General features: G+C 31.9%; 1 protein-coding gene across 1 annotated transcript; it reads left to right on the top strand.

Moving 5' to 3' along the window:
* Positions 1–307: 307 nt before the first annotated feature.
* On the top strand, positions 308–7,518 carry LOC126844972 (acetylcholine receptor subunit alpha-L1-like). Its single transcript, XM_050583509.1, has 8 exons — positions 308–523; positions 2,311–2,355; positions 2,434–2,543; positions 2,617–2,797; positions 3,012–3,472; positions 3,539–3,700; positions 6,222–6,579; positions 6,797–7,518. The coding sequence occupies exons 1-8, from the start codon at positions 350–352 to the stop codon at positions 6,983–6,985; spliced, it is 1,680 nt and encodes a 559-aa protein (XP_050439466.1). The 5' UTR covers positions 308–349; the 3' UTR covers positions 6,986–7,518.
* The last annotated feature ends 5,166 nt before the right edge of the window (positions 7,519–12,684 follow it).

Raw genomic sequence — 12,684 nt, 5'->3', positions numbered from 1 at the left:
GCGTTTATAAATAGGTAAATAACCCATAATATTATAATGCACACACATGGGACGGGTATCAATACACAATATGTAAATCATTTTTCGAAACACTCCGCGGGGACTCATAATGGGCAACATTGCCATTGGATGTTCATATTATTTTATAAACGCTACAAAAGGCATTGTATAGGTATTATAACGATACCGGGGTCGTTTGGTCCGCGGCCTTTGGCGCATGCGCCACGCACGCCGGACTGGCGCGTTTAACCGGGCATATTCGTGCGGACGCCGGCTCCATCGATTAGTACAGCATCCGACCCAGGTACAGGTCGTCATAGCATCGCGGCTTGGTCGCACGAGTCTGCCGATGATCTTCTACTCGCTGCTGTTTCTGCTGGGCGGATGCCTTTGCAACCCGGACGCGAAACGGCTGTACGATGACCTGCTCAGCAACTACAACCGTCTGGTCCGACCCGTCAGCAACAACACCGACACGGTGCTCGTCAAGTTGGGGCTCAGACTGTCTCAACTCATCGAATTGGTACAAACAGTCTCAAGTGATTCGTTTTTTTACATAAGATAATTATATTATAGTTTCGATTTCCCCCCCCCCCCACCCCTCCCACCATTTTGCTCATACAAATGGGAAATCCCTAAAATTTCAGATACCCAGCGCAACTCGATATTTTGTTTTTCACTTGCATTTGATTTACACGGGAAAATTAAATCAGGTCAAGTGCTTACGCGTCGTTTGGGCGGAGGCGCTCCTAGTTTTGAAATCAGTGTCCCCAAAATTCGGGGAATCGACCACGTTGTCGGTGTTTTAGCATCTCTGCATCTTTTTTTAGTCAAATAACCCCTTTAGTTATGTGACCGAAAAATGTAGGTATTTGGCACTGTATTAAGAGGAAGTCTATGCTCTTGGGTGTACCTGCTCTTGAGCCGTTTGAGAAATTTACGGCATTAGCTTATACAATGCCAATACTGAACATGGTCTATACAATGTCATCTCAAATTCTCCCATTCGTCTTCGGTGAGTTGCGATAGAAATCCACGATTCTGAGCCATATGAACCACGTAGTTCTTTTAGTATGACGGCACCCTCTTAGTGTATTCACGTGTAAATTAGCCATATGTCATTTTAAACTCGCCAAGAGTGTCATCGACACAGTGTAGGTTGGATATTCTTTTTCCATCAATTGTACTCACAAAAAAATATATGCGATTTCATTCATTTTTTAATTTTCTATTAGTTGTATAGTATTTATCTGTCTTCGGGACAGAGCACAGGGTCTCCTGTATTGCGAATAGATTTATTTTACAGATATTTGGTACTAAGGCTATAGTTTAAAAGTTATTAGGATTGTTACCTTTTTTTTTTTTATAAATTTAAAGATAAACATACTCCCACTATTCTTTGGACCATTCGCCAGTGTTCCAAATTGTAAGATCATAAATTATATTCTATAACGTATTGATTCCCGTTTCTGTGTTAGCCTTGAACGTTTCAGCTAAGATATCATCTACACCGGCCACATTTTAGCTTTATATCCTGAAGCTTTTTAATTTTTTACAGATTTTTTAAAAATATTTTATATGTGCAAAATATAATTTTATGTTTTCATAATGTGTCATCATTCCTTACTCTAATTTGTTTTTCAACTGCAATATATTTTGTATCGATACCTATGACCTCTCCGTATCTGCCATGTGTTGATCCCATTATGCCTCGAGCCCTCTGTACTGGATTATTCGGATAAATTTACTTTCAAATAAACGCTTTAATGTTATAGCCAGTAAAAGTTAAAGCTTTAAAACTCGTACGGTTTTTTTTTATTTCCAAAATTTAATGGTGAAGAAATGGCCTTTTTCAACTTATACCCCAAAGTACCAACTAGATAACATTTGTGATTTATGGAGTTGCCACGTGAAAGAATTGGTCTAGTGTCAAAAAAGTTACAGAGTATAGGGTGAAGGAAGGTATTTTCGTGGCATAAGCAATTTCGTGATATAGTTTGTTGGTCGTATCGCGTAATTCCCTATAAGAAAGTTGTCTTGAAAATCACACTGATTGTTAAAATAACTGTGTTTTAAGATTCAGTGTGATTTTCAAGACAATTTTCTAATAGGGAATTACGCGATACGATCAACAAACTATATCACGAAATTGCTTATGCCACGAAAATACCTTCCTTCACCCTACAGACACAAAAAAAGCTTGCATCATTTTAAAACCAATAGCATCGTTGATCCGCATCGAAGCTAAAATTAATTGTAAGCGATAGTAAATAATATAATGATGAATTTTTCAAAATATGTTTATTCCAGAACCTCAAGGACCAAATTTTAACGACAAACGTATGGCTAGAACATGTAAGTGATACAAATTGATGTTAATAAAAAAACAATAGAAGCAAAAATTAAAATTAAATAATATTGTGTTCTATTTAGGAATGGGTAGATCACAAATTCCGATGGAATCCCTTACAATATGGCGGTGTCCAAGAGTTGTACGTACCGTCGGAACACATATGGCTACCGGATATTGTTCTCTACAACAAGTAAAGTTTTATATTTTAGTTCTATAAATTGACGAATATTTGTCGTACTAACTTGAGTGCGCGTTTCATGCAGCGGTGATGGCGAATACGTGGTTACTACCATGACCAAAGCTGTGCTTCATTATTCCGGCAAAGTCTTGTGGACACCACCGGCAATCTTTAAGTCTTCGTGCGAAATCGACGTTCGTTACTTTCCGTTCGATCAACAGACGTGCTTCATGAAGTTTGGCTCGTGGACTTACGATGGAAATCAGGTAATACATACAAACGAGAACGTAGTACTTCCCTGTCATTTAGAGGGAAACAAGCAAAACAAGAGTCAAACAACTTTCGCAGGCAATACGTTGAGAGTAGAATAATATCTATTATCATGTGAAAACTTGACTTAAACCACTTTTGCTCTCGACTGCTCAACCCTAGGACCGGAAGGGTTGAAAATATGTATTGACTTTAAAATAATTATTGCAGATAGATTTGCAGCACATGAGCCAAACGCCGGACAGCGCTAAAGTCAACTTGGGAATCGATTTGAGGGCTTATTATCCAAGTGTCGAATGGGACATTCTGGCCGTTCCGGCCGAGAGACACGAGAAATACTACTCTTGTTGCAAAGAACCTTACGTGGATATATTTTTCAATATAACTCTAAGGCGACGCACCCTGTTCTACACTGTCAATCTGATTGTTCCTTGCGTGGGAATTTCCTATCTGTCGGTGTTGGTGTTCTATTTGCCCGCCGACTCCAAAGAGAAGATATCGTTGTGCATCACCATTCTGTTGTCGCAGACCATGTTCTTCTTGTTAATATCTGAAATCATACCATCCACGTCTGTGTCGTTGCCTCTGCTAGGAAAATATCTCCTGTTTACCATGTTGTTGGTTGCCTTATGCGTCGTCGTCACCATTGTCATTATAAACATACATTACAGGTACAGGTCGTTCATTTGTAAGATTCACACTAAAGTGAAATTGATACATTAATATGTTTCTGACAGACAACCGAGCACGCACAAAATGACATCAAGGACGCGAACTATATTTATAAAAATACTTCCAAAACTACTCCTGATACAAGTGCCTGTACAATTACTGGCCGATTCAGATCTGAAACAGAAACAAATGAAGAGCTGCAAGAAGTCAAATCTTAACTTAACCAAGTATTGTTATCGCATAAACGTTTTAACTACTTTAGCTACGCCAATTTGAATCAAAGATACTTTTGGTGTCAGAGTTAGGCATTACTCGAATAAAATATAATCCGAATAGTTATACATTTATACAACATATACATGGTGATGGTCATGGTGTAAAACCACTTTACAGCAATTGTTCTATGCTAAAGCCATTCATAAGTTTACATAATGAAAAACATACAAACTCGTGTTTTAAATTTTGTGCTGTGAAGTGGTTTTACCCCTGGACGCTTCAAATGAAAATAGCAAATCAAATTAAAGTATACGAAATTTCTAGATTTTTAAAACGATATTGTTCTACAGATATAATTCGAATTATATTATGATTAATGTTATTTTTTATTTGAAGAATTTTTTTCTCAATATTGTTTTTGGTGATGTTATCAAAAATGAATATCCAACTCGCTCTATTGGAACTATAATAAAAATATTGAAATAGGACCGCTCTACAAGACGTGAGACCTATTCCCATAGTAATTTTTCACCACTAAAATAACTATGAGAACTCTTAGAAAAAAGTTGTTAAATTGCTGTGTCAGAACGATACAAAAAAAACTAGATTGAACTAAAAATAAGGCTAGTTATGAAGGTGTTCTCTAACCAACATATAAAATACCCCATGCCTACCCTCTCTTCTAAATATTAAGGCGGGTTAAACACCCATAAAACATGAACTCTTGATTATCTCTGTACTTCAGACAAAACTTTTCCTATAAAAGGTTTTTATCGTACCTATGAGTTTAATTCTAGTACAATTCTTCTAACTGCTTAAGTACTAATTGCTAAAGTTAGGTCAGGGAGGTAGCCCGAAATTCACCAACTTTGATAGTAAAATTACCTTTTCGCTCTTTGTTCATATTCTCGTGGCGGAAACATACTTCGAAACTTTGTTTAATGACTTTCAATTAGCAATAATGTTGTATTAGTTTCGATGCAGAGCTGAAAAGGCATTGCTCTTACAACGATGTGTTTTTATATGTGTTTGAACCCACGATATTTTCTGGGCTGCTGAACCGATTTCTTCATGTAACAACTCTGTAAAACACCTGAAAGGTACTTTATTAGGTCAAACATTTTCAAAGTGCACCCCCTCTCCTTCAAAATCGAGAAGAACGACCAAAATATGTTCATACTTTTCAACTTAAAATTACAGCGCTTTATAACTTTTTTAATAACAGTCGAATTGGTTCGAAATTTTCGAGGAATATTATTATTACTGGTACTACATAGTACTACCGAAGAACGTTGATAAACTAAACAAATTGCATAAATCTTTTCCTTAAGTAGGGGTTATATCTCTTTTCTTATCTCGCCTTTTTTGATGATGGTTTAAGATCAATTTTTAGATCTTAAATCTTTAGACCGAAGATTGATCTAGAATGGGGCTAGAATTTTTCTCAAAATTCTGCAGTCAAACTTTTGTTTTTATTAAGGAAAAACCATAAAAAAAAGGGGAAGATTACACTTTGACTATACAGGGGATTAAATCTCAAAGGTTTTAGGTGAGTTTTTGTAAAATTTACTTTTTTCTTCTTTGAGTCTTATGAATTTTATCGCGCTTTTTTTAGCTAGCTCAATCCAAGCAAAAATAACCAATTTACTTTTAAAACAAAAAGGTTCTATCCAAGTCAAAAACTATTTAATTAGGACTAAAAATTTCTATGTGTATAAAAAAAAAAAATACAATTAGGTGGTGTTATCGAATAAAAGGTTTGAGTGTTTTTAAGAGGTTTAGGGTTAATTGATTTATACTATTATTTTGTTTGTTAGATTTTTATAAAAAGTTCTTTGTCGTAAAATATTTTAAATTTAAAGATTTTTTTTTTTGTTGCAAAAAGGTTCTATCTTCAGAACTCTTTGATTCCAAGTTTGGGTTTTATTTATATTATATAATTACTAAGCTTTTAATTAACTATTGTCGTATAAGAAAGTTTAAACATTGTCTTCTAGCTAAATCCTGATTGTCATATAACCTTAATTTCAAAATTATCATGCGTGAGTGAATCAACATTCAACAAGTATTTGAAAATAGTTAAATTTTATTATTAAATACGAATTTCGATACACCAATCCTAATCGTATCCACTCTAATATTAAAACTACATTTTTAAACACATTATTGACATTAGGAACAATGCCTTTTTCAATATTGGTAAATATTGGTCTATTTCTACCATTACAGATTCGCTTCGAAGGATTTATTTGAATCACTTTCAGTTGTAATAATTAATTTAGACTTATAACATCCGCCACTCTTAATATATTATGCTCCATTCCCAATGATTTCTGTGCAATGTTTTTTTTATTTACCTTAAATATATAACATAAACACCCAAAAGTGTTCAGTAGGACGTTAGTTAATGGACCCCAATTAAGTGAGATACCTAATGGTTTGATAATTATTTCACAAATTAGTAGTTATATTTGAACTTTGAAAGTAACTCTCAAGAGACTTACTAGTTGTACTAATATTTTCGCTTTGTAGGTTAAACGCAGCCAGTGTGGGAACTCCTATAAACGTACAACCAACCACACCGGTGTCACCGATCATTAGACCGGCGTCGCCGATCATTAGACCAGCGTCGCCGATCATTAGACCAGAGTCGCCGATCATTAGGCGTCAGTGTACGGGATGTACAGATTGTCAAGGGTCTGCGAAAATGGCTGAAGATGCGGCCAGTCGCCTGGCGGATACCGCGGATACCGCGGTACCGTCGATCGAAGACACCCTTAACCAGACACCGGATTACGTTAAGAAAAAATATCCTCTCGAGTTGATCAAGGCCATACACCATATGACGTTCATCCAGAAACACGTGCAGCGCCAAGACGAGTTTAACACGGTAGGTACTTAACAGAGGTGGTCAAATACTACCCCTGCAAACTAGCTTCTCCCCCGCAACTTAACGCTTCAGTCCCTTCATTCCTACATGTCTATGTTTATTGTACTTTGATATAATAATTTTTCTTGAAATTTCCACCTAGACTCGTTTGTCGTTGGACGATCATTCCGAGTTCATACAAAAATCCACTTAAATGCTCGTTTGTGTTGGTTTATAGGAAGACAAAGATTGGGGATTCGTGGCCATGGTGTTGGATCGATTGTTTTTGTGGCTATTTATACTTGCTTCGATCTTGGGCACGGTGATGATTCTATTTGAGGCGCCGGCACTTTACGACGACACCAAGCCGATCGACAGAGAAATATCGTTCATCGCTAAAAAGCAATTCGCCCCGACAGTAAATTAATTAAAAAATATACAAACGCATAGTATTAATATGAAATTCAATGGCTCGAAGGCAAAACGATTGAAAGTGACACAAACAACCATTTATACCTACAATGTCGTAAACACCAAATACGTATATCATTTAAGTGATTGTTTTTTTTTTTTGTAAGCATTTGTACGATTCTATAAAACAAATCATCTACCGAGTGATCATAATATCAGGTACCAGAAAACCGATATTATACATACTATATTCCATTAAACAAATAATATGTAATTGAATTAATACAATTGTTTTTTGCCTTATCTGAAAATGTGTAAATTGTCGCTGGCAACGTTTGCCTGCTGGCCATTGATTTCTTAGTAGTTGAAGTAATAAAAATAATCATTGCTTTTCGTAGTATATTATAGGCATTAAAAGAAATACGAGTTATATTATTCCAATCTAATTATTATAATAATGTAGGTAACGTTAGTTTAACTAGGTACACTGTGTTCAGTGTACATTGCTTCTAATTATTTTCACTAGAATAATTCACGTTTATATTAATTTCAAAGTCTAGATAGTTTCAAATATCAAAAAAAAAATTTAATATTATTTTTATTCTTATAATTTCGAATTTGTTGAAAAACTAAACTATTATGTTCCATGGTTATTTTCATTAGATCATTATGTACAATTTGTTGAGTTGAAAAAGAAAGAGAATAATTGGCAATTATTATGTTATTTTTTTTACGGTTCTTAATTTGTTTATATTCATATTTTTAATTGTTTTATAAAAATTGTTATTGGTTGTTATTTTATGTATAAACGGTGTATTATATGTCAATTTTAATCGTTATATTTTACTTTCTATCTAGACATTTGTTATTAAACAACGTTATTATGTTTTAAACAATATTATATTCCACCTAATAAAGGGAACCATCTAATATTAGTGTTGTCAATTAATATTCTTAAATACATTTAAGCTGAGTGAAAATAAAATTGGACATTATTAATGTTGATAAAACTTTTTTATAGAATCAGGCATAAAGTTATTTTATGTTATATTTTTTATTTAAAAACAAATAAGTATTTTCTAAACCAACCCGGTAGAAAAATTCTTTTTTCAGACTGATGTACACAATTTGGATGGATTAATTACAGTGCAATATGTCAATTTTTTAATTTTAGTAAATCGAAGATTAGCCCATCCTTAAAACAAGACCCTGGCTTAACCAATTGCTTTAATTTAGTTGAGTGACACCGAACTTCTATTATACCAATAGATTGTTCTACAGATATAAATAGATAGGTTATAGATAGATAAATAGATTGTTCGAGTATTGACATTAGAAGTAGAGTTATCTACAGACTACGTTTAAATGTATTGGTTCTAACTTCTAAGTTTGTCTAATTTTATATTATCACAAAGTAATCATTTTTAAAAATTTTAATGCACTCTTGTAAGCTAAGTATCAACTATATTCATCATAAAATATGTTTAATAAAACGTAACGCACAAAAAAATATAAATGCGCAGATTGTATATACAATTGAATAAAACATAAATGTAATAAAATTAATTATCCACACTGAGACGATGTACAAAAAGTACATAATATTTGATAATAATATGCTATGATAATCATTCGCTATGACTCATTTTTCATGTTCCAAAAAGACATTTGAATATTTCCACTATGGTTAAATCTTCTGTTTACAAAAATCTAACGATACATTTATGATAGTAAAAATGATAGACTTAGGTGAAAAAACAATTGTTTAAGTATTACTATTGGTTATTTTTACAAAATTTGTATTCGCTATAATATTGTAATAATTTGGTACTATCATGCCAGCAAATTCAAACGTTCAAAAAACACAAATAATAATTGAATTTCTTAAAAATATTTTATAAAAAATTGTAATCTAGTTAGACTATTTTTAAAAAAAGTTGTGTAGTGCCGTTATTTTAAGTTGAAAAATATGCAAATTTGTTGGGTGTTTTTGGATTTATAGAGTTGCTACATGAAGAAATCGGTTCAGTGGCTTAAAAGGTATCGTGGGACAGATACAAAAAATATATATTTAAAATATAAAAACACATTATTGTAAAAACAATACATTCTCAGCTACTTATCGAAGCTAAAATAAGAAATATTAACAAAATACACAAAAGGTCATTATCATTACTATCATATTTTATAACAATATCTATCTATATTTGCTTTATTTGCAAATATGTGAACGAGAATCAAAGGAAGGAATATAGAATGGAAATTTACTCAGAAATTCTAGACTATCGATAACATTGTTAAGCAACTTGTCAATAAAAGTTGTGTCGTTTAGTTTACGTCAGTATGCGAGCGTATCGAGATTTAATAAGGACGAAATTGAATGCCTATGCTCAGTTTGCATATAAAATTTAGGGCTTACTATATAAAAAAAAAACAAACTCGATTTTTGAAAAACAAAAATCAGACATTAGATCTTAAAAAATATTAGTAGACAAGTGACGAGCCGGCGTCCAAGCGACTCTTCCTCAGGTAACACCAAATGTCTGTACTTGTGATAATATGGTTGTATTAATTAATAATGATCTTCATCTTTTTAGAACCGACCGACTCAATACTGACAATGTGAACAAGTCCTCTAGCCAGCCGCCACACAAAGCTGACGATAAAGACCGTGATTCTAATTCTCAAGCATACTACCATTTCGTCTTATACTCGCAGTATTTCTGTTACATAATATATGAAGAATTCAATTTAATCGTGCATGGTATGCACGGTATATCTGGCAAGACATCTCAATAGGTCCAAGTTGCGTTTTTGTAAGTTTGTCTTAAGAGGGGAGTGGGCATACATGTATATGTATTAGCCTGTTTCTATGAGACACTTTAGTAAGTTTGCCATCGAGTTGAAGCATATATTTTAGTTTTTTTCTATGAATAACTACTTCAATTTTCAAGCAATCAACTTTGTACAATTGTCATTAGAAAGCTTAAAAAACTTCTCCACTTAACCCCCCTTAATTGTTAATTGTGGTGCTAATAAATAAACCTTCTAAACAAAAAATATCTAAAAATTAATATAGTTTTTAGGGGGTTCGCTTTACCCTAACCTCTCTAAATGAAAAAAAATTAAACAAGCTTTTATTAATTATTATTATCGTATGCTAAATAACAATTATACCGAATAATTAAAAGTATAATGTTTTGTAGAGTGGCTGAGGCAAAGAGTACTGCCCAAAAATCTAACCTAACCTAAACGTAACTGACTAACATCTAGACATTTCTTTCTGCTTTAAAATATTTCGTGCTCTAACTGTTAAGTAAGCAGCACTGGACACTCGATTTTTAAGCAGATTCGTTTCTTTTCTATATTAACACTACACTTATTAATACTTATCAGTACTTAAGACATATAAGAAAATGATCTACTGAACATTTCAAATGAATTATTAGGACATTTTTAATATTTTAAAAATCTGAAGGATTACTTTTATTTACGTAAAACAAAATATCTTACCAACGTTAACTGAATTACCCTGTATTCATGTTTTATGTATAAAATTATAAAAAAATCTACAAGTTTTTAATAAGTGAATACCAACAGCCTACAGTTAACAATATGTACACAATTTTATAAACACTATTGTGTTTGAAATAAAGATTTTTTTTCGGTTTACTTAAAAACGAAAAAAATTTCAGACAAACTTTGAAAACAGGTTTTTGAAAAAAATATACCTGTTATACTAATTTTCAGATCTAAATTTTTAAAACTACAGCTAAAAAAAATCGAGTAAGAAAAATATTTAGGAAGGGCTAATGATACTTTCTTGTTTTTCATTCTTTCTGTACTTTTGGATTGTTGTATTTCTAATCGTGCATTTTGAAGTTAACATTAATTGTATTATTGCAAGTACCTACCTACTCTAAGTACAACTTTCTGCCCCTATCATGGTTGACCTTGCAATTAAGATATTTTTTTATTTAAAATATAAATAAACAGTATCGATTTTACACGTTTTGTATATATTGTTGTCACTAATGTATTCTTATATGGTTAATTTGTTAGGCAACCGAGTAAATATTGATTATATTCGGAAATAAGTCTTTTGTAAATTAGTTTGGTTTCGACTTTTATTACTGAAAAATATTTTATATGTGAAGTATTATGTACACGACGAAAATTCTTACTTTATTTACTTTAAATACCACATTTTAAACACTTTCGATACGACCAGATTCAAGAATAATCGAGTTCTCAAATATATGAACTGACACTGGACCGAGTATGTATGTAGTAAGTCTACATATTTGAAATGTCGAATACATTAGTTACTATAACGAATATTAATTAAATACAAATAATAATAATTGTTTATAAATAAAATTGCTGATATTTTGAAAAAAATTCAAACCACCTCTCACACTTTTTAATTATAAAAAATATATAGTAAAACAATCATAATTCGACTACAAAATTCAGACGACGTAGTTTTTCAAATAATAGTCTCATAAGTTTCAAATAGTTTATCTAAGATGTTGTTTAGATAATATAGTTATAAAACTATACATGCATTAGCCAAACAACTATTCAACTACTCTTTCTAGAAAAGTGTTTTTATATCAATTGTTGATGGTAGTTGCCGGTAATACCTATGCCTAGTATGTAAGTACCATTTTCCATTTTGTATGGACATTTTCGAAAAATCTATAATCAACTTTTTTTTTATTGAGTTAACATCAAAATCCAAATAACACGAATTTTTTAAAAAAATTTTTTTTAAATTTATTTATTTTACGCCTGACGGCAATTTACAAGAAAATACATACATGTTAGTAAATAAAAAAGATAACAATTAAATTATATAAATTACAATTATTAATAATAGTTTACAGTTAAAAATAGTGAGACGCATGCAAATTAAATGAATTTCTTTGAAGGATCAAAGGAATAACGCCTATAAAACCGCTTATAATCATATAAGCTATTATTATAGGTTTTGAGTTCAGATTTGTTTTTTTTTTGTTATGCTATGCTTCTTGTTGCTATGGTTTTTCTTAATATATATTTGTTACCTTAGTAAATATTCGTTATAAAAGCAGATTGTTTATTTAGTTGGCTTTTTGAAACATATAAATTACTTGTAAATTTGTCATATATAGTTTGATATTTCAAGAAAATTATAATTTTTATTTCTCCGATATTTTAGACATGCTATTTGCTTAAAAACACGGTCAAAGTGATAAATCAAACTCTTGAAATAAACTAATTAAAAAGAGATGTATTTTTTAAGCTAGCAGTTAACCTCTACGAAGTGCAGACACAACTTGGATTGATTTGATTGGCAGGTCAGATTTTTGTTTTACTTTATATTTTTTTGTAGTTTAAAATAAGATCCTTTAAAAGTGTAGACAGTCTTGTAGGAAAATAATTTTAAACTCGCATAAGTGGTAGTATATAATTGGATTGAACAAATCCGCACAATTAAATAATAATTAAAGAATCACTGAAATCCGTACACTTATTATAAGGATAGCAATGTTAATACGAATTTTTATATTTGACAAACTAGTATATAATCTAAAATCTAAATGTCCAAGTTTTTGTATGTTCAAGTATGATTTTGAATGAAATTAAACCGATCCCAGACATATTGTAAAACGTCACCGCGGAATCGAAATAGAATATAGTTAAATTGCTATGGTCGCGTTGCTAGGTAAT

This window comes from Adelges cooleyi, unplaced genomic scaffold, assembly GCF_023614345.1.
Source record: "Adelges cooleyi isolate 19-005CV unplaced genomic scaffold, UGA_ACOO_1.1 ACOO_flye_CR_arks_rails_tigmint_CR_PRNA_651, whole genome shotgun sequence".
In the NCBI taxonomy this organism is placed as follows: Eukaryota; Metazoa; Arthropoda; class Insecta; order Hemiptera; family Adelgidae; genus Adelges; species Adelges cooleyi.
The sequence above is the reverse complement of the archived record's forward strand: the minus strand, read 5'-3'. Positions and strand labels throughout refer to the sequence as shown.